We start from the raw sequence: 22,101 nt of genomic DNA on the forward strand, positions 1-22,101 counted from the left end.
TTTATGCGTGCATGATTACATGGTAACATTTTTGGGAAGAAGAAGAATTGGATATTAATTCCAAAATGTGACGGTTATAACCAGGTGAAGGAGCGTTTAACTAAACTGGATTGTACAAGACTAAACCACAAATCTGGAATGGTCATAGAGTTAGTGTTTCAAATATTAGGCATTTACCATAATTGGTAAAAACTAACTTTGGAAATCACATTTTTCTATCGATTTAGGACTTTTTCAATATTTCACAGTGTGCAATTTTGGCATCTTTATCATGCTAAAAGAATACTATGTTTACATAATAGAATGATTTACTTTACCATGTGACTTTTAGACTATCTGACTGAGTACATATAACATAAACATATCACCAGAAAGTTAGTTATCAGTCAAAGCAGCATGGAACCCTTTACAGTGCATGCCTTTAGCTAAGACCAACAGCATTATGGTAGTTACAGTCCCTGTCAATTATTTTTACAATCTTCATCAAAACAGTAAAATGCTAATCAATTTTAACGAGGTAATGCCCTTTCATTTAAACACTGCAGTTATATTTTCACAGTGGTAACCTACTGATCATGACGTTTCACTTTCATCAATGATCTTCGGAGGAGCCAAGGCCTGTGAGGGGGCGCTAACTTTGAATGCTCCAGATTACTGCAATGTTAAAATACCCCATTATTTGTTACTGCCAAGGAAGCAACATCCTAGTAGAAGCCACTGGTCTTGGAAGGTACGAGCTTCAAGACATCATCACAGATTTTGGTAGCACTCACTCAAAGCAGCACCAAATTTATCAGAGATGTGTACGTTATTTATTTTATCAATCTTGAATTTAGCAGCAAAATACTGATCAGGTTTTAGTTAAGTAATCATTCATCTAAAGTGTTAGTGTGGGGCTACTCTCAAAATAGCAAAGAAATGAAAAATGCAATGCCTACATCGACCATAATATGACGAGGACTTCCTGAGGCACACTCAGAGTAAGTTCTATGTTGCTTAGTTTGAGTGCTACCACAAAATGGATTAATGTTTTTACAGCTTATACTTAATGGATCACCAGCATGAAAGGAACTACACTTCAACTGTTTACCATGCAACCTAAAACCTTCACTATTCTGTACTGTTTTCCTTCATTGCTTCTTTCCCACACGGAAACACAGCTATCAGTAACTTACTTAAGACCCCAGCTCATATTTGTAGAATAGTTGTTAATTGCTATTATACAAAACATTCCAGATAACGACTCAGTGAGCACACAGTAGAGCCCTAGCCACATGCACAGAACCCATTTTGAAAATGTTAATTTAAAAGACCAAACACTTCACACTCACTAGCTATGTAATGGCTAGCCATAGATGCACAGGCTGGGTCCTGGGCAACTTACCATCCAGCTCCATGAAAAATAGAAGTCAATCGGAATACTCATACATATTCTGCAAAAGAAATACGAGAAGTCATTGCACAGATCTGATGATGGGCTTATGTTTCCGGTGACATCTGTGGGTGTAATGAAGTCTTTGATGAGATGCTGTTGGAACTGGTGACTATGGCCGTCCTCTTGGTTTCTCAGATGAACTGGTGGTACCTCCTCTGGGTGGTTTGAAGATGTCTTTTGCCACTTCCCCTTTGCTGGTTATCCTTTTCCATTCCAGTTGTTCGCAGTGTTGCTTACTATGTTGCTTCATTTCATGGGGACCAGAGTGTCCGCGCATTTGGATAGCCACTCCTGAATGTTGTGTGCCAGGACACCTGCAGTTGTTGTTTGTTCTTGTGTGGAGTTGTTGTCTAGTCCACCTCTGTTAGGTTGATCTATTGTGAGCATGCTGAGCTCTCTATAGAGCTCTTCTGGGTTGATGAACGTCAATTGTAAAAATTACTATGGCGTGGTCTGTCCAGGTTATGGGTCTTAGCTTTGGGGTGTTGATTGTAATGTTGTCAAAGGTTGTGAATATGTGGTCTAGGATACGTCCAGCGGCATGGGTGGGCACCATAATGTGTTGGGTTAGTCCCAGGTTCCCAAGGTTGTCACGAATGTCAGCTGAATTGGGGTCGGTCTGGTCTTCAAGATGGAAACTGAAGACTCCTAGGAAGATGAAAGCACTGACATAGAAGACTAGGGGGGCGATGAAGTCTGTGATGTTGCTTGAAAGTTGCCATTCAGTAGGTCCTGGGAGGAGCCCAGGGTCGGTGGGCAGGACTGAGGAGGAGCTGATGGCAGTGAAGAAGAGATGCACAAAGGAGTGGGTGAGGAGTAGTGGAGGAGGGAAGGGATGAGGAGGGTGGGAAAAGGATGCAGAAAAGCTGGACAAATGTCAAATGTCAGAAAAGGGCCGTGAGGAATGGCACAAAGAGGCAAGAAGAGTGAGAGAAACGACAAAGGAAAGTCACACAGAGAGTGAGGAAAGAGTGCGAGAAAAGGCACAAAGAAGGAAAAAGAGCAGGATAAATGACACGGTAAAGTCACACAGAGAGTGACAAAAGACTGAGATAAATGATACAAAGAGGCAAAAAGAGGAAGAGAAACGGTACAGAAAAATCACAGAAATGGCACAAATACACAAAATGAGCTAGAGAAATGACAAAGAAAAGTTACAGAAGGGGTGAGTAAAGAGTGGGAGAAATGGCAGAAAGAGGCAAAAAGGTCAAAAGAGATGGTACAGAAAAGTCACAGAAATGGCACAAAGAGCCAAAAAGACTGAACGAAATGGCACACAAATGTCCCAGAGAGTGGTAAAAGAGTGAGAGAAAGGACACAGAAAGTAATAGTGAGAGAAAAGGAAAGAGTGTGAAAAATGCACAAAATTCACAGAGAGAAAGAGAGAGAGACTGGGGTGAAAGAGAGAACAAGATGGAGGCAGGCAGAGTGAGCCTCGAGGCACTGCAGACAGGTCAACAAAGGTCTTGACCAGTCAAAGGACTGGTCGCATGTAAGACCAGGGGCGCGGGCCTATGTACCTGCTTAATAAACAACAATCCTTTTTTGAAATCGACATTTCCCTTATCCACACAAACATTATATTTTCAGAAAAAAGTGATGTCCTCATTTTGAATTTTCTCTCAAATGAAGTTTCGACAGACTGTTATCATTAAGGTTACTTTCTTCGAGTTTGTCAAAGTACGGATTATCATGTAACACATAAAAAGATCTTTATCTCAATCAGACTTATTTTTCTTGCACATTAAATAAACTAAGCAATTAGTAAGCTAGACATTTGATGATAAATGCCTATTCCAGAAATCCAGAAGGGAGTACAGATTAAGAAATTGATATGGTACAATACTAACTGTAGGAGATGCTCTGCATAGATCCAGTAAGTGTTGTGGTACAATACCGACTGTAGCAGGCACTACACAAATGCTGATAATCTAACAAAACTATTAGTATTCCAAAGAAGCACTCCTGCAAGAGTAAGGATGACACTTTACATTTATTAATATCCTGTTTATTCAAATTAACCCAAGCCATAACAATAATGCAATATTCAACTATGCAACTACATTAATTGTCCAAATAATGCAATTCTATAAAACATAATACTTCAGAAAAGGTGCAACACATATTGATATTTCAATTTGAGTATTTGACACATCGTTTTTCAGGAGTGCAACAATATTGTGCTAGAAAAATAGCTAAGAGAGTATCCAAAACAAACTGAACTGCAGACATGGAGTGATTGCGAAAAGCAACAACTTACAAACGATTTGTAAGAACAATATTGACCAATTATTTGCCATCAGGTGCTTTCAAATGGTTAAAACCCTAAGCGAAAGTACATTAGACAAGTTCTATGCAGGCAGCAGACATCACTTCAGCTATTACATTGAGATGGCCACTCATATAAATAGTGCTGACATGATGTGTAACCCGTTGGCTCAAAGTAAGTTCTCTCCATGACCTATTCAGATAAAGGTCGGTGCTGTTACCTTAACACAGGGATATTGAGGCCTGTCTCCCTGCAATAGAGGTTATCCACTGAATTAAGCCAGTATGAGAAAACACTGCAGCTGGCAAGGCACCTTGCATGTTGTAAAGAGTTAACAAACTGGATAGTAGAGAGTGGACCAGAATGCATCTCACCTTTTTACTAGCGATACTGAAATCTGCATCCCAATGTTGGTGGCCCAGAAGTGATGTGAAGCAGATCGCCTCAACATTGTGTTTGATGATTACCGGTCATCTATGAATGTTTACGGCTTGTTATACTAGCAGTGACAACTCGGTATTGATACATATGAAGAAAGCTTTGCACGAGGGCAATGCCTGTCATTTGGGTATGGCTTTAATGGTGCCAGAGCAGTCTACACACATCAAAGCTTTAAATTTGAGGCAAAATGTTCCATTAAAGAAATGGTGCTGAATGTATTCTTATCAGGTTCCTAATTTACCAGTGAAGTCGTGCTGGCATTTTCCATCGATTGGATTCGACTCTCAGGCATTCCTGTCACACCTGACTGGTATTTACATTGTCTAATGTTTTTCTCCCCACTTGAGGGGGCTGAGAGAGGGAATTAGATCCACAGCAATTGGCATAATTTCCCATTAATTGACTAATGAGAAGTTTGTGAAGGCTGATACTCGATTTCGAAGTTACTAACATCAATAAGTACACTTAGTATGACATTAATCTATTGTGCATGCAGGAACTCAGAATCGGTGCTTACTAAATAGGGGCCCCAAAGTTATTCTCAGAAGCCTTGGGGTGCTATCATTGGTTGGGGTGCAGAATAACAAGGCAGCGCAGTCTTGATTCCACTGCATACATTTTTGGTACACCACCAAACACTCCCTGCCCCTTTAGTTCACTCTTTCGGGTTCTTTTGTTACCCCTGCTTTCTTTGCTGTGTTCTTTTCATCTTTCTCTTCCTCCTTATTTCCCCCTTTTGCGTTTCTCGCTCTCTTGGTCTGAGTAAAAGCCTGATCAGGAAAAATAAATGCCGGTCCCTAAAAATGTGTGCCAGTGGGCCCCATTTATAACACTTGCTCAAGTTAAGCACCGCTCAGAAGTGGTCTGAGATGTCCTTAGCACACATACCAGGTCGACACTCAAGCAGCCATGTACAACAGGAACATGGGGTGTGTGAAGTGCCTGTGAGCTGACAGTATTGTTTACATGACAAAACGAGAAGGAGATGTTGCAGCACAGACGTTCCGACAGACAGCTTCAGAAGCAGGTTTATTTATAGTGACATCAAGAAGGGGAAATATAATAACATGCAGTGGAACAGCCCTGGATAGCGGAGGACCGGCCATAAAGCTCTTAACACAGTCAGTTGGCCTTTTTAGGTTAATGGGCATTTCGCCAGAAAAGGGACCAGAAAATTCTAAGCATCAGAGCTGTGTACCTTCATTCGTTCACTCACACAGGGTCAACACAGACTACCATGCATCACCTGCACTACTTGTTCTGATGAATATCGGAAACAATAAGCAAGAGATCACCTTTACAATACCCATAAGTACGGGATTTAGAAAACATACAAAGCATTGAATTGAATTGTGTACTGGTCCTTTAAAAAAAGCATTCAAGAAAATAGTTAGAATCCATATGATTATTCACTTACATTAAGAGTAATAAAGTATACCTTAGATAGCACGCTTGTAAATGCATACAATAAACTTTTATCAACAAATGTGTACTACACCCAGGTATTTAAATTAATGTCTTGTAGCCAATATTTATTGAAAAAAAACGACACTTGGTTTGTTTTTAATAACGGGTCTGATAAATTAGGACAATCTCAAACATTTATGGATTGTACCATGTATGTACAATATCCCGTGGGTACAAACACATTAATTCTGTCTGGAAGGTGTGATTTCTACGACGTTTAATTATATTTATTTATTTACTTACGTATTTATCTGTTTCTTTATTTAGGTGAATATTTATGTCTTTATGTCTTTCTGAGGGAATGGTGAACATTTACGTCACCTGCAAAGCTTTGTGAAGATTGTGAACTACACAAACTTTTAGCTAGGAATGAAAATTCACTCAGAACAGTATTATGGAAGGCTTTTCCTGGAAAATATTTCTACAAGAGAGTTATTCTGCTTCTACTTTTTGCAGCAAACCATTTTTTGCAGGATTTTTCCTCACGCATATTGTTTTAAACTTCACATCCTCCACTAACTTTGGGAAGGAAGCAAAGCTTTGAAAACATTTCAAAAAATGTGTCGAGAAAAAAGTTTGAAACTTCTGATTCAACAAACTATGAACAAATTGTCTATAGGCGCAGATTTCCTCTGAAAAGAAAGAAGTCTAGGAGCAGATAGCATAGTCTTAGGAAAGAGGGGCATTTCAGAGCTTTTTTATGTTCAATCTCAACATGCATCGATTTTTAATTCAAAGAATAGTTATTGGGTGCATTCTCTCGGCAGACATTGGAGGATGTCTAGTCCCATTATCCTATGTAAACATGTTTAGAACATGTGTTTTATTTATAATGGAATACCACTTTAAGTATGGATGATATAATTTCAAAAGTTGACGAATTGCATTCATTTGGTATTTAAAGGTCGAACATAGAGAGCTGAGAATTTTACAAAGGTCCACAACATTTTTTTTAAATGTGGACTTTCATCAAACGTTGAATGATCTTAAGAAGTGTGGTCTTTAACAATAGTTTGTTGTAAAAGGCACAGGAAAGAGCAGTGGAGCAAATGCCAGACTGAAGCTCATGTGGTTCTTCAAATTCGCGGCTGACCTATTTAATGAAGAAAAAAATATTATGAGTAATATAAAAATGTATACATTGTTAACAGACAGTTTGGCATTTCTTGCAGCATATTGCATTTAAAGATAGTGTTAATCCAAGTGAAAAGGCTAGCTAGATATAATCACTGAAATCAAGCACTACTAACATTTGGTTTTTGATGCACAAGCAGAAGGCCAGGTGGTAGATCACCTGCCTGATTTACAGAATGGACCGTCAAAGGAGGCACTGAGGCTTGAATCCACTAGATCCTTTGCGAGGAAGCAGGTAGGATACCGTTTTGGGTATAGTACCAGCAGCCCACTGCCACTTAGCTCACTAAGGCTAGAAATCTTTGACACTTTCAAATATGCATTGAGAAGGTGGTTTCGCACATATCTGTGCCCTAATACATATAAGTTTACTTTAAAAAATGATGATGCTCATGTATGGCTTCACATATGCTGTTGTGCTTTATTAATCACTTGTTATGAAGTTTATATTTTAGTTTCAAGACCATCAAATCTTAACATTTCTGCACACCTACACACATCTCATGCTATCTTGTAAGTTTACATTATACAATTGCACATTTACTGGACTGTGTAAGTAAAGTGTAGCTTCATTCTGAGGGCTGCACAACAAAGAAAGGAGTTTAGAAAGTCGTTGAGTCAGCCCCTTTTAGTGCTTCTTGTATCAATGTGTCAAAGCCCTCTCACATTCTTTCCCATGAAAAGATGTTGGTTCCAGCTCATTAGTTGTTATCCTTGAGTTTCTACTTTATCATGTGATTTTGCTCCTATTCACTTGCATTGACAGAAAATGTATAAAACTGTGTAGAAAGTGTGTGGATTTAACCATCACATGCACCGGCTTTGAAACAGCAATTGCCTTGCCTTGTTTTGATTGCAAATCACTTTATATCCCCATTCCTAAAAATGAAATGAATGTGACCTTGTGTAATGTAACTGGTGCTTACGTAGAGCGATCCAATACCTTTGGGTCGAGTTTGCACCATATAAAACTGCAAAAATAAATCTTCAATCTGGAAAGCTCTTCCCTGTCTAGAATTGGTGTCTGCTTCATCATGACAATACCAATCTGTGTTGAAATGGGTGCTGCCCATGTAATCTGATCTTCTTGCATCACTCGGTTTTTGGATTTATTGTTGTGGGGGGCCTCACAACTGGTGTCTCATCACAGTAATCACAACGGTAAAGAGACTGGGCAGGTTTACCACCAGTGTCTGCTTTTTAAGAAAAGGCCTCTGTGACACAGCAAGGGTAAGGCCACTTGTCTGGTTACATATGAACACGTGCAGGCTACTCGTGTGGGGCTACTACTGTGAAAAGTCCAGTAACTGCGCACAGGTAGCCTGGTGCAGAGTGGACTCTGCAGGGTTAAATACTGGGCTGAGGTACTTACAATATTAGTTGGCACTCACAGGTAAAATGAGTATGGTTTACTATTTTGTCTGCAGTCTCAGTGTATTATACACATGGGGGGGAATCTGCCTCGAATGCAATTTTCTTCACTTTGGCCTACAAAGATGAGCAAGATAGCAAACTGGGGTGAAACATGTGTGCCACGTTGGACTATGCAAGTCCCAAGCAGATATATGTACACTTAAGGGGTTCTCCAGAAATGTCATCTTTCCCTGACTCAGCTCATCATCAGGACCAGCCCTTTTCTCACACTGCTGCGCCAAGTATATTACACTGCTACCCAGCAAAGGGAACAAAGGCCTCTCCACACAAAAGGAGCAATTAAAAATGCTTCACTTAACTCCTGAGAAGGAAGGGATGGTGAAGAAAATTTGCATCCGTTAATCAGCTGTCACTGTACCAGTGCTGGGACAGCCAACACCCACTGAACAAAGGAGAAAGCCTAGACCTCTGGAGCCAACCCAGTAGGAACTCCCCTTTGAAGTTTTGGTGGGAAAGTCTGTGATAGTGATGCCAGGTAGGTTCGATGCTGAGGCTTTCAGAGCAGATGAGAACAGTAACTTCTTGATTGCACTGTCTTAAATTGTCCCAGCATGCTGAGCAGGAAGGGTGGGACAGGGGTGGAGGGGTGATAGGACACCCTAGGATAGGCCAAGGGTGCCTGGTTTCCATAGTGTTCAATCCTCATTCAGTAACTCCTGACCAAGAGAGAGAGGGTGTTGTACGAGTTGGACACTGAGACTGGATGGCAGCAACACGATGGACAACTGGAAAGACAAGCCTCCTGATGCCCTAATAGGGTAAGCACTCTGCTCAGAGTTAATATCAGGACCAGTGGGTCTCTCCAGGACTAGGGAAGCTGGTCACCTTATACCTGCTAAGGACCAGTTGGGGGAGGAAGTGGACTTCTGCACCACAGAGGAGAGGAGCACCATAGGACAAGAAAAAAGAGCAAGGCTGGCGCGGGGAGCAGTTGAACCAGCTCCCTGCAAAGTGTGCCACTTTAGAAGCTAGGAGGCCTATGGAAAAGTTGGGCTCACCAGGAACAAAATGAACCCAAGATTGCTAAATCCACCCAATGGGGCCTAAGATAAGGACAGGAAAAGGAGTTGACCTTGAAACCCACAAGCTGAGAATATGCAGTGTGTAGAGCTCTGCTGCAACCTCCAGGGTGGGCTACTGTCAAGGGGTGGATGTGAGCTAAATTAATAATTAGTGAGTCCGGGATGAGCCATGCATGGGGCACTCCCCCAGAGCTCTTGAGGCCCAGGCGGGCATGGACATATGGAATGGGCAGGAGAAAAGCAAGCTGCTGGTTCCCGTGCTAGCAGTTAAGGTGGCTAGCAGGGCACTGAGCTGCCATGGGCAGCCATGTGTGAGTACCATGACCTACCCCCAATGTAAAGGGAAGTCAAGGTGCACGGGCAGGACCAAGCACCCCCAACTAAATTAAAGAAATATGCAAAAGCAACGTAGTTGTGGGTCACAAAGCCCCATGCAATAAAAACAAAGGTGAGGCCTCAGTTGCTCAATAATGCCCTTCTGGACTGAAATAGCCTAAAGGTTTTTACTGGAAGTGGTGAAAAGAGAGTTGGCAGAGCTACAGTATTGCTGAAGCTCCCCCCTGAAGAAACTTAGTATTGACCCTAAGCCAGGAGGGTCATGAGAAGTATATGACAAAACAGCTTTCTGCATAATATTGAAGCATTCCCAAGGCTAGAACTTTTGTTCTACATCCTATAAGTTTTGTTGATAGTATTTTTTCATGAACAATGCAATGCTTTATTACTGAAAATGCACTAATGATTGCAGCTAAAACATGGCTATTGATGTCACTGAGGGCGGGAAGTTTTATTTAACATGTGAATCTGGTTTTTAAGAGTAGTAACATTGATAAAGCTAATAGGTCTGTTTAATTTAATGTGACACCCTTATATATAGTTAAGTGCTATATTGTTTGGGAGGGGGGTGCTGTGATTTTTAGGGTCATGACCCTTTAGGTGTCAAATGTAATGTCATCAAAGGTACTTCCACCAGCTTTATGGATATTTGTAAATTAGTGCATATTATTGAGTAGTGTGTGTAATTAATGTACCTTTCAATTTCTAAACAAAAAGCAGACTGAACAATCATTTATTTGTATTATATTATTCACCAGTGAATGGTGATTGCTCAGTAGGCCTTGGACTGCTCTGTTTCACTATCCTAAGAGACACAAGTGCTACAATGGGGTCTTTGGTTCTCAGTGAGGGGGTAATTTTGGACCTATTACTTGTGCATGCCTTACATCCTGAACAACTAATAGCTTGGTTTCCTTACACCATCACTTGAATGTTTGCTGATATTCACTGACATTCACAAGTAACTTTCAACCCTAGACACGCTCTGAGAGTTACTCCTATTAAGGGCAATAGCAGATGCCTATTCTTAGAAAGATGTGAGAGGGAATCTCCTATGCAATCTTGTGGATGTAGGGAACGTGTTTCTGCATGGGACAAAATATTTCCCTGTGAAGAAACAAAAAAGGTTTAACATGTGCAGGCAGAGTTTCAAATCGGCATAGAGAACTGTGTACTATCAATGAATAAGCATGTGGATACTTCTGGAAGTGTCTGCAACTGTCACATATTCTTAGGAGTATGCCTGGAACTCTTTCTGTATTCCAAAAAGTAAGAACGAGACTCTGAATGTTAGTATAAATTTACAGAAAAAAGGGGCCGGAAGTACTAAGGGCAGTTTACAATCTAGGATATTTAAATTGCAGACTTGTTTGCAGACTACCCTTCATTATGCGGTACAACTGATATACTAATCAGCCAAATTCAAAAATGAAAAGCAGCAGGAGTTGTCAACATTGCCTGTTATTAATGTGGCATGAGGAGGTTTGCAACCCCTGGGGATGGCTATGAACACAAGGATACAAGCTTTCAAGGGAATACAGACCCCCGCCCATATGTTCTTATTTCCTGTCCCTATTTTTGTAACAGCCAATGTCCCTTAACGAGGCATGTAGTTCTTTAAAGAAAATGTTCCCAGGTAGGAAAGACGTCAGGTGCAGTGGTGCTGGAGCAATTTTCAGAGCGGAGGTGCTGCCATCAGTGTAATTTCATGGAAGCCACAGGGGTTAGGAAAAGTCGAAGGATTACACAATTTGGAGCACATGACGCATCCATCTGGCCGAAGAATGGTGGTTGAGCAGTGTGTGTCCAGCACTGAATTTTGGAGCACACTGCTCTAAATAAAGGGGTTCTGCCTCTGACATAGAGCTCATTTTCCACTGAAATGTCCTCTTGAAATGGCCACTAAATTTGCATCAGTCATGTTAAACCTATGTGCAGCACAAACAGCTACATACAGAAATTGAGTGTTAGTGCATATTTATCATTTGGGCATTACACTAGTAAAGTGTCTTGGTTTGTTTTGATCTTATTAAAATATTTGTTTCCATCACACCTCATAATTTCAAAACTGATCATGTGCCTCAATTGAAGGTTTCCAAGTACTTAGATTTTGTTATGTCAGAAAACCTTTGACATCTTGCAGCCTTTCCTTTCATACTTCTTGTACCCCGGCAAGATTGTAACTTGTTTCGCATAAAAAAATATTCCCTCCCTTTACTTTACGCTGACTGCAAACACCAATCTTCATTTTAAATGGGCAGCAGTTTGTCAAAAGACATTGTATGACACTTCTCTCTCTTAGAATGCATATCAAAGACAAGAAGATGAAAACTAAACTTAAAGGCCTCTTTATTGATCATTCTCATTCTGAACATCTGCCTGGTTTTCTTGAGGGTGCTGCAGCGCTTCTAACACCCATGCTTCCAGCAGCCGTGCATCAGGCGTAACATGCAGTTGGTCCCAAGACCACTACATTCTCCCTCCCTGTAGGCCACCACCACAATTCCCAAAAGGGCTTCTCTTTGCAAAGCAGATACCACCCCAAATCCAGTGGCTGCATCTGATAAATGTGATCACAACTGCAGTCACAACACCATTTTCAATTAAGAAGGAGTTGTAAAAGTTAGGCCCATATTTATACTTTATTAGCGCCGCATTTGCGTCAATTTTTGACGCAAAAGCAGCGCAAACTTACACAATACAATTGTATTTTTTAAGTTTCCCCCGATTTTGAATAAAAAAACTATGCAAATGCGGTGCTAAAAAAGTATAAATATGGGCCTTAGTTTGCTAGTAAGACTTTTGCAATCCGCACAGTAACATTTACATCTAGAAAATCAGTCTTTTGTGGTCGCAGCACTTTGCAACTCACAGTCACAAAAGAGTTTGGTGTATCTATATGTACATTTTAGCGTTTTACTGTAAAAAGCTAAAGAGATTTGGATCTAACCCATGATGGGTGACCACCTGGCATTGAGGCAAATTCTGGACAGGACTGCAAAAAATTCAGGACAAAGGGTCAAAATTCAGGACAAAAATTCCGGACAAAGGGTCAAAATTCAGGACAAAAATTCAAGAACAAACGTCAGTTTTACAGACAAACGCAAGAGAGGCCATGCCTCACTATGTTGTCAGTGCATTTATTTACTCTTTTTTAACATAGCACTATTTATTCACTGTGGACCTTTTGTGATTGCCTTCTGGTATGCTACATTCAGGTGTCACATTAAGTCCTTGTTCAGTAGTAAATTAATGCCCTTCACGGCAAGGCCATCACCCCTACCCAAATCTACCCGATCTTTCCTGAAGAGAAAGTAACAGCAAAATTTTGATTATGTTTCTGAACATTTCAAAATCCCTGGCAAACAGTTTGGGAAACATTAAGGTAATTAACCTTATGCTAGTTTAAACAAATTGAACAAAAACATCTGGCTTACCCCAACCACCCATGGACTTTCAACCTAATTTTTTTTAAAGAGGCAGATGGTGTGGGCGACAGTCTCACACCTAATGTCAGGATGTGATGTACCCATAACTTGTCTGTAGTCTCACTGCACTAGAGTGTATGTTTGGGACTCTACATTTATCTCAGAAATGGGAGCCCTGACTACCAATCAAAGATAATAAAAGAGTAGGATGAAATCGAGATCAAATGGGAGATCCACGGCAAGTAATTCAAAGGGTTGTTGCTAACAACTGGATAAATAAAGAAGAGAAGAACAAGGTGGGTCAATTCCTAAAATCGGACAAGATGGGTCCACCAAGGCTATTTGAAGGTATTGGGTACCTGGGGAGTTGTCTGCACACAGGAGCAAAACAGAAGGGGCACTGTCAAGTGGTTGAACAATCAACACCCATCCACCTTGGCAAACTCTTCTGGTGCAATGGTTCGCTGTTAGTGCTTGTGGAGGGTGAGCAGGGGCCAGACCCCTTGCAAGGTTGTGCAAGGCAATTGCCCGCTTAGTCAATGTCTTTATATGGTTTTGAAATTGAGCAAAAGCCAAACTAGAGATCTGGGTTATCCCTAAGTGTCAAGTACACATAGAATCTTCAAAATATTTGGGATGTAAATTGCCCAAACAAAATTTACAAATTTTAAAATGTTATTAGTGTTTCTTTAACATATGGCACTGTTTTCGCCTTCATACACAATTAGATCTCAGATTGAACTGGGAACCAGTTACCTTTTGATACCTAGTGATTAATATCTACCATTCTTACACTGATTTCCAGGATGAAAATCTCGGCAGAGCGAACGGTCCCTCCAAGCCCAGTTTGCTTTTTGGTCTTCTCTTCTGCTTTCTGTAGAGGCCATGTGGCACTAGCGAAGATGGTGTGCTACCCCAATGATAGTATTATTTTGCAAACCTTCCCCTGCTCGTCCTTCATTCCTTCTTCAGACATGCCACACATCTGATTTGGTTGCTGCGGCGCCATCGGGTAGCTCTTTCCACTCTAAAGCTACCCGTGACTGCGGGTGGATTAGGTCTTCTGGACTTAGAATGCTTTTATTCAGCTGCACGGGTCCAATGGGTGGCTCACTGGCTTTCTGCTCACCTCCCTGCATGAGATGGGGTTTACCAGTAAAGACTTTTAAGGAAGGCTTAATGCACTGCTCATTGTTTCCTACTGACCATTCTATGGATCACCATCCGGGGTTATCATGCATGGGTTTCTCTTGCCTTGCTAGAACCTGTAAACTCACTGACACAAAGAAACCCTGTGCTCCTGCACTACCTTTGCTAAGCCTTCCCACTCGCACAGGATGGCTGTGCTCAGAGCAACTCCATCAGTGGCATGCTTCAGGTATCTTAAAATTGGGGACTTTGTTTCTGAACAGTGAGCTATTAAATTTCCAAACCCTTGTGGCAGACTACCATCTTCACCCCGGTCAACTCCTTACTTAAAACCACCTTAAATAATCATGAAATGCCCTATTTCATGTCTGCCACCTAGCACTAACCCTACAAGAGGTGTGCCAGAAGCTCTGTACCATAGGAAATGGTGGCAAACTGATAGAATGGGTGTACAGACCTATCCTGCAACATGGAAACCACCCCAGGTCTTCTCGTCATACCACCTGGGTGATTGATGTAGCCAAACCTCTGCAAGATATGGACTAAAATACTGGACTTTCCCCACAAAGTATCCCACAGCTGTCACTTTAAGCAAATTCATAGTGCTTCCTTGTGAATGCATTCTGCCCGTTGCTTGCCATTGGCCTTGTGGTTTGTAACTCACAATTTGTTGCTTTCAATTTGCTGGCTTTATTTGTTTTAGGCTATGCAGCTTGAATTCGTCCCTTCCCTTCCCAAAACCTTATTTACTTATTTACAGTATCCTGCCGAGTGCTCTCTTTCTGTAAACAGGCCTGTAAATCTTGTTCTTATCTTATCATATTTGCTGTGCATTCAAAGAACAGAGTCAAATGTCAGGCTCTGTCTTCGGTGGGAACTTAGTATTTACTTCCCTTTTTCTGACTTCAAAGTGAGAGGATTTATGCAACAATCTTGCTGGATACTGGGGTTAGGAAAGAGTTTTTTCTATCACATGACAACATTTAAATAGACTTCAGAATATATCAGAATTGCACCCTACTCTGTATCACTCCACTTTACGCCACTCCATGCCACTGTTCTCTTCTCCATTCGGAACCACTCCACATTATGCCACTGCTCTCTATGCTACTTCACACTATGCCTCTCTACTCTACTCTGTAATACTCTACTCTAAGCCACCGCACTTTGCAACTCTCTACACCACTGCGCTCTGCTCATCTGCACGCCATACCACTCCAGTCTGGGCAACACCAATCTAATCCGCACAACTCCACTCTCTGCCACTCTGCAACGCTGCACTGTACGCCACTGCACTCTAAGCTAATACACTCTAAGCTAATGCACTTTACTCTGTAACACTCAACTCTATGCCCCTGCACTCTACATCAATACACTGTACATCATTCTAATCTACTCTGCACCTCTGCACTCTATGCCACGGCACTCTACACTACTTTACTCTATGCCATCACACTCTATGCCACTTCATGCAACTCCACTCTAACCTGCACTTCTCCACCCTAAGCCACCTCACTCTACTGTGAAATAATCTACTTTATGCCACTGCACTCTGTACCACTGCATTCTATGCCACTGCACTCTACCCTGCACCTCTCCACTCTATGCAACTGCACTCTACTCTGAAACAATCTATTCTACGCCACTGTACACTGTATACCACTCTGACCACTGCACTCTAGTTCAATGCACTCTACACCACTGCAAGCTGACACTCTGCAACACTGCTCTGGCTGCCACTATACTCTACACCACTCTGCCCTGTACTACTGCATTTTGCACCAATATACTCTATTCCACTGCATTCTATGCCACTCTACTCTGCCCAATGCCACTCTATGCAACTGCACTCTACACCAGTGCACTCTAAACAACTCCACTGCCCTTTACTCTGCACCACTGTACTCTATGCCACTGTTCTCTGTACCACTCTACACCACTGCACTGACACTCTACTCTGCAACTCTGCACTCTACACCACTCTACTCTATGCCACTGCACTCTAGGCACTATACTCTACTCTACACCACTCTACAATACTCCACTCTGCACCACTCTACACCACTACACTCTATGCCACATGAGTCTACTCTGCACTCTGACACTGCACCACTCTGCATTACTGCACTCTCTGCTACTCTATTGCATGCCACTCTACTCCACTCTATGTACCTCTACCCCATGCCACTCTATGCCACTGCACTCTGCGCCAATGCACTCTAAACAACTGCACTGTACGCCACTGCCCTCTACTCTGTACCACTGTACTCTACGCCACTGCTCTGTGCCACTCTACTCCACACTACATCACTGCACTGACACTCTACTCTGCAGTGTTGCACTCTCCACCACCGTACTATACACCAATGTACTATGTACTACTGCATTCTGTGCCACTGCACTCTATGCCACTCTACTCTGCATCACTCCACTGTACAGTACTTTGCCCTACTCTGCACCACTCTACACTACACCACTGCACTCCCTGCAATGTGAGTCTACTCTGCAATCTATGCCACTGCACCACTCTACACTACTGCTCCATCTGCTACTCTATTGTATGCCACTCTACTCCACTGCACTCTATGCCACTCTACTCTGTCCCATGCCACTCCATGCCACTGCACTCTACGCTAACGCACTCTAAACAACTGCACTGTACCCCACTGCACTGCACTGTACTTTGCACCACTAGGCTCTATGCCACTGCTCCTATGCTACTCTACTCCACTCCACACCACTATGCCACTAGCTTTAAGCCATGCTAAACAGCAGCTACTCTGGTGTATAACATGGCTAATGACTAAAACACATTAGCAAAGCCAATAACTCTTTCGTAGATGAGACCTATTGGCTTTGCCAATGTTTGTTAGTACTATGAGGTACCGAGGTACCTGAAAGAACTGTGAAAAATACAATTACATCATAATAAAGGCTGCTACAAAATTGAGCAAATACATTACGGTTAAATAAAAAAAAAGTGCTTCTCAAATACAGATTTGAATAACATACAGTTTATACCTAGGATAAAAAAATGTATAACACTCCATTAAAACCACACACTCCACAGCTCACCTTGGAACACCATTATAATACCTCTCTGAGAGAAATATCTTTGCCACCAGAAAACTTCAAGTGACTCCTTTTAGTAAAGTCAATGAATGTTTTCAAGCCCCTTTGTATTTGCAGATTTACCAGTTGCCCATATTTGCATGTCTTTAGGGAAGTAGACCCCCTGGCAAGAAGGCTTTTTCTCATCTGTCTGCCCCCCCCCCCCCCCTCCCTCAGAGCACAGGAGACCCCCTGCCTTCGAGCCCAGCTGGGGAAACTCCTCTGTCCTTAATTTCGCCCTGCCTCCGTTGCCCTTTAGGTGAAAGGCTAAAATTACGGACAAATGCCGTCCGTTAAAGCTTTCATCACGGACAACGGACAGCAGGGCGAAATTACGGACAGTCCGTGAAATTTACGGACCGGTGGTCACCCTATTTTGGGCCACATGGCAGTGAGCAAAAAGTAGATAGCGACCTCCTTCTAGTCTGTGAAATACAAAATAGAGGAGAGAAAATGAACGGAGTCGATGACTGACCCCGTGTGAATAAGGGCCGGGAGCAGGAAAATAAATCTGTGTGTTAAGGATATTAAACTCTGACGTTAACCCCGAACAACGTAGAAATACCTTTCAATGCTGGCTCCAGGGATTGGTAATAACTTCAGAACGTTTCTAGCTGGTGATCACCACCAGGAAATCACAAAAGTAATGGAGCATTAAACTAATCTGCAGTAAAGAAGAACTGGTAGCCTGGAGCAGCCCGTCCATGGCCTGGTGTGCAGGCCCAGGCCTGTGCGAGTGACGGAAACAATGAAGAACAAGCTCACTCGAGCAAAGAGTGGTTCCAGGCACCAGGGAATACGGTGAAAAGAACTAGGGTGGTAGAAAAGGTTTATTTATCAGAGCTTCGGGGACCGTTTTTTATTAGGCGTTCCATGAAAAATGTATGGTACTAGTGTGTTATGTATGTATACTAGACAGATGGAAAAGTAGTGCCTTGAGATACGTAATGGAGCTATTCAGCCATAAACTATTTTATAAAAAAGAACCCATGGCTCAACAATCATTAAACTTCTGTAGCACAACACAAGATAAAATGACATTACCTAACCTAACAACCTAAGTTATATTTTACAGTAACATAACATAACGTTAACATAGCATAACATTACTTTAACATAGCTTAATAAGTCAAGAAAAAACTGCCCCCAGAATATGGAATTTCCTCCACCTACCCCTTGTCTTCTTCCCAAATTACTATGTTTATGGCAGTACAAAAAAGCCTCTCCTCTGTTTCCTAAAATTCCCGAACATACCTGATTATTACACTGTCTGCACCCACAATCAAGCCCTTTATTCTTACTGTCTGTCAGAACCCTTTCAGAGTGCTAGGGGGCAAGCAGGAGCTACTGGGACCAACCGTGGGGGTTGAGGCCTTTTATTCCTTTTGTCCTGGGGCATGGTATACTATGGGCCCTGAGCAACTGGGCCAAGTGTCCCTTCAACACTTGACTCTCAGTGGTAGTGCGGATTGAGCAGTCCAAGGCTTCTCAGGGGGAGGTAGACACAGGGGGTCGAACACAGGCTCACAACTTAAAATATGTTCAAAAGCAGCAATATATGATTGCTCAGTCAAATACTTTCTTATATGACAAAAATAATATTTATATATGATCAGAAAGTGAAATATGGTATACACAAACAATAGACAAAGCCACCTGAGGTAAGGGCTGTGGTGTTTAGTAGGCAGTGCCATGAGTCCACTTCCATCTCACTGACATTGTGGGCCACCAACTTACATGCTGTAAGCAGGCAATTGCCCAATTGGCACCGCAAACTTCACAATGGCCCATTCTGGCACACAGGCTCGCCAACTTAAACTCGCACACAGGCAACAGCCCAATCGGCATGGCAGTAATAATGATCATGGTTAACTTTACAGCGGCCCCTAATGGCATGCATGTTCATGACATGAACCTTCACACGGACAATGACCCAACTGGTGCAGCAGTTGTTTCCTCGTTGCAGGGATTCACTTGTCAGGATCCCCCACTGGACCTCGCTTGCTCCAGCAATCTCCTTTTCCTCACAGGGCACACTGGTCTAGGCAAGAAGGCATGTATTGGTGCTCAAGCCTCCTGGACAGGTGTTCTTGAATGTCCCTGGGTGATGTCCCATCACCCAGACAGGGACTGGCAGGCCTTGGCCTCCAGCCCAGCCCTGGTCATAGGCAGAAGACTTGCAAAGCTTCCCATACTCGTACAGTCCTTCCGGCTGCTTGACAGTTGGCACATTTGGGGGCCTCAACCTCCCCTTTTTATAGCCCATTTCCGGACACCAAATGTGATGTAGGGTCTGAGTTTTGATGCTTGTGTTTGGAGTCTGCTTCCTTTTAAAGTGCCCCTTTTTCTGCTGTACCCCTCCTCCAGAAAGCAAGCTGTCACACCAGAAGTGACTCTAAATCTGATAGCCCAACAACGTAGGCCATGGGAGTGACCAGAGGTTCACACCTGGATGTCAGTCACAGTGATATCTGCATCAAAAGGTTATCTTAAGGCCTTGACTCTACTCTTTCTGATTCTTTATGATTCTCACATCAGCCCCATTTCCTTCCTGAGATGTGACCAGGCCCCCTTCCACTGACCTCTCTCTGAATCAAAGAGCACCCTTTGAAGTGTGCAGGAGAGTCTGAATCTCCTTCCTCTAGAGTGTGTCCCACCCAGCTCCCAGGAATGCAACAATGCACAAATCTGTTAGGGGTGCCTCTACATCCTAATGCTTCTCCAGTCAGCCCTCTGTCTCCCAAAATGGAGCCCAAAATCTTCTTTGTATTGTACCACTCACAGGCACACATGCATCCAGCACATGCAGGTGAGGTAAGCACACAGCAGTGGTCCTTTACATGAGTGGGCCTGTAGGCCTCACTCCAGTGACACAGGTAAAAAGGCCTGTTCACTTCTCTGATCACGACACAATATGCTGCTGTTGTGAGTCCATTTTTAGTTCCTTGCCTGAGCACAGTATTTAGCTTGGCTTAGGCTTGTGGCCTGTGCCCTTTTACCCAGATAATATGGTCTTTTTTCAGTTATTCATTTTAGCACAGCTTGTTTTAGTGGTAATGTTTTTATTTTCATAATAATTTGCAATGCTGCAAGAGAGTCATTATCATGTTCTTCTGCCCCGGGTTGGCAAGAACAGAATGTGAAGAAGACAGGATAATGTTTTTGTATTGCTGCCACAAGACTGCGCAAACAGTTTAACACTTAGGTACATACTAGTATCAAGCTTATTTTGCAAGAAAAAAAACATGTTCCTTATAGAAACATTTTGTAGGTCGAAGGGCTTTAGAGGAGGTTCCATCCAGGATTTTCCATCTACACTGCATGTCAGTTTGCAGCAAACCCCAGCCTTTGTGTCTCTACAAAGCCTGATCTGGGGACTGGAGGCTCGATCTTCTACTAAGGTAACGGCAGTGGGTGTGCTTTTCATTGACACTGCATGGACAGATTGGGCTTACACTGCCATGCTCTCGCTAGAGGCTAAAGAATAGGCTTTAGGTAGGAATTATATATTCATGTTTATTGAAATATGTTGGGGTTGTTCATCTATACATCTCTGATCTTCACAATCCTGATTTTGTTATTCCTCATCATCCTAATCATTGCAGCTCATGCATTTTATTGTAGAGTGCGGTCTTTTCAATAAATATATTGAAAACTATCCTGCATCTCCTTTCTTGCCTGGGTATGTGTAAGAGACTTGTATTTAGAGAGAAAAGGGTAAGGCTTGTTCGCCACGACTTCCCTGAGGGGTCTTCAAAGTTCCATGAGCTAAGCTGCCACAAATCACCTTTACCGTTTGTGTTTGGGTAAGGTGCTGCTAGAGAGCCAGGACGGTTTGGTCGACAGCTGCCAACAGGTGTGAGAGCAATTCAGTACCCTACAGGCAAAGGTGCTGTCACCCCAAATCATGTAGTCTTGTTGAGATACGAGAGCCCTTACGACACTGCCACCACCAGACTCATGCTGCTTAACTTCTGACTAGTGGTAGGCAGAACTCCCTGAGTTTTACTTTGTGAAATTCCACAGAGTTACCTAAAATCTCTGCGAAACGCCTCAGAGTTCCACAAGAGGTGCAATTCCGGTGCGCAGTACACGCTCCTGTGTAAACCAGTGTTATTAATAGTATATTTACAGTTATTATCATTGCAGGCTAACATGGCAATGAACAACCTTCTCATCTCCCTAACTTCAAGAGAAACAGCTCTTGCATTGTGAGGATCTCTTAGATCTTTCATTATTAGTAAACCTAGACAGAGAGGCCCCCTCCTTGTGAAATCCTCATTCAGAGCGTGGCGTCGGGAAGTACAGCATGGCTTTGTATATACTGGAGCATACAAAGCATAGTACATCCAAATGGCTCACCTCGTGGCAGGGGCTGACTTCTTCCTCCTCTGGGTGCGTGCTGCTGCTGTGCCTCTGGCTGCAGGACAAGGAGGGTGGCAGATCTTGAGGGAGCATGGGGCTCGGACAGCTGGCACACCCGTGGCTCGTGGGGACATGTGATGGTGTGGATGCTGATGGTGGGGATAGTGCTGGTGGTGCCCATGAAAGGTGTATGCCACCCCCACCTCAAGGCTCTGCAGGAGGCGATGGAAGCCATTGGCACTCAATGTCTTGTTATCCCCATATCATAGACAAAGTGCGTGTAGCTGCTGACCCTGAGCTCGTGCAGCCTCAGGAAACTCCAGGACTCGCGCAGCTGTAGAGGTGTATTAGAGAGTTTGTGTTTCTTCTGGTGCTCGGTTCCAAGGAGAGCTGGGCAGCTGGTGTCACTATGCAGAGCAAACAGAGCAGGAGCCACACTGAGAGCATGGTTGCTGCGAGCTCCGTCACAGAAGGCGGCTGTGCTCAGCACCCCATTCATGCGGGGCAGTC

At 42.8% G+C, this 22,101-nt stretch overlaps 1 protein-coding gene across 1 annotated transcript in view; it reads right to left on the bottom strand.

Moving 5' to 3' along the window:
• Positions 1 to 3,427: 3,427 nt before the first annotated feature.
• Positions 3,428 to 22,101, bottom strand: part of LOC138302725 (dentin sialophosphoprotein-like) — a 471,849-nt gene continuing 453,175 nt past the window's right edge. The window contains exon 8 of the mRNA XM_069242597.1: positions 3,428 to 6,705. Coding sequence (XP_069098698.1) covers positions 6,689 to 6,705 — 17 coding nt within the window. The 3' untranslated portion in view covers positions 3,428 to 6,688. The remainder of the gene's footprint in view (positions 6,706 to 22,101) is intronic.

The sequence above is a fragment of the Pleurodeles waltl genome, chromosome 1_2 (genome assembly GCF_031143425.1).
Source record: "Pleurodeles waltl isolate 20211129_DDA chromosome 1_2, aPleWal1.hap1.20221129, whole genome shotgun sequence".
Taxonomy (NCBI): Eukaryota; Metazoa; Chordata; class Amphibia; order Caudata; family Salamandridae; genus Pleurodeles; species Pleurodeles waltl.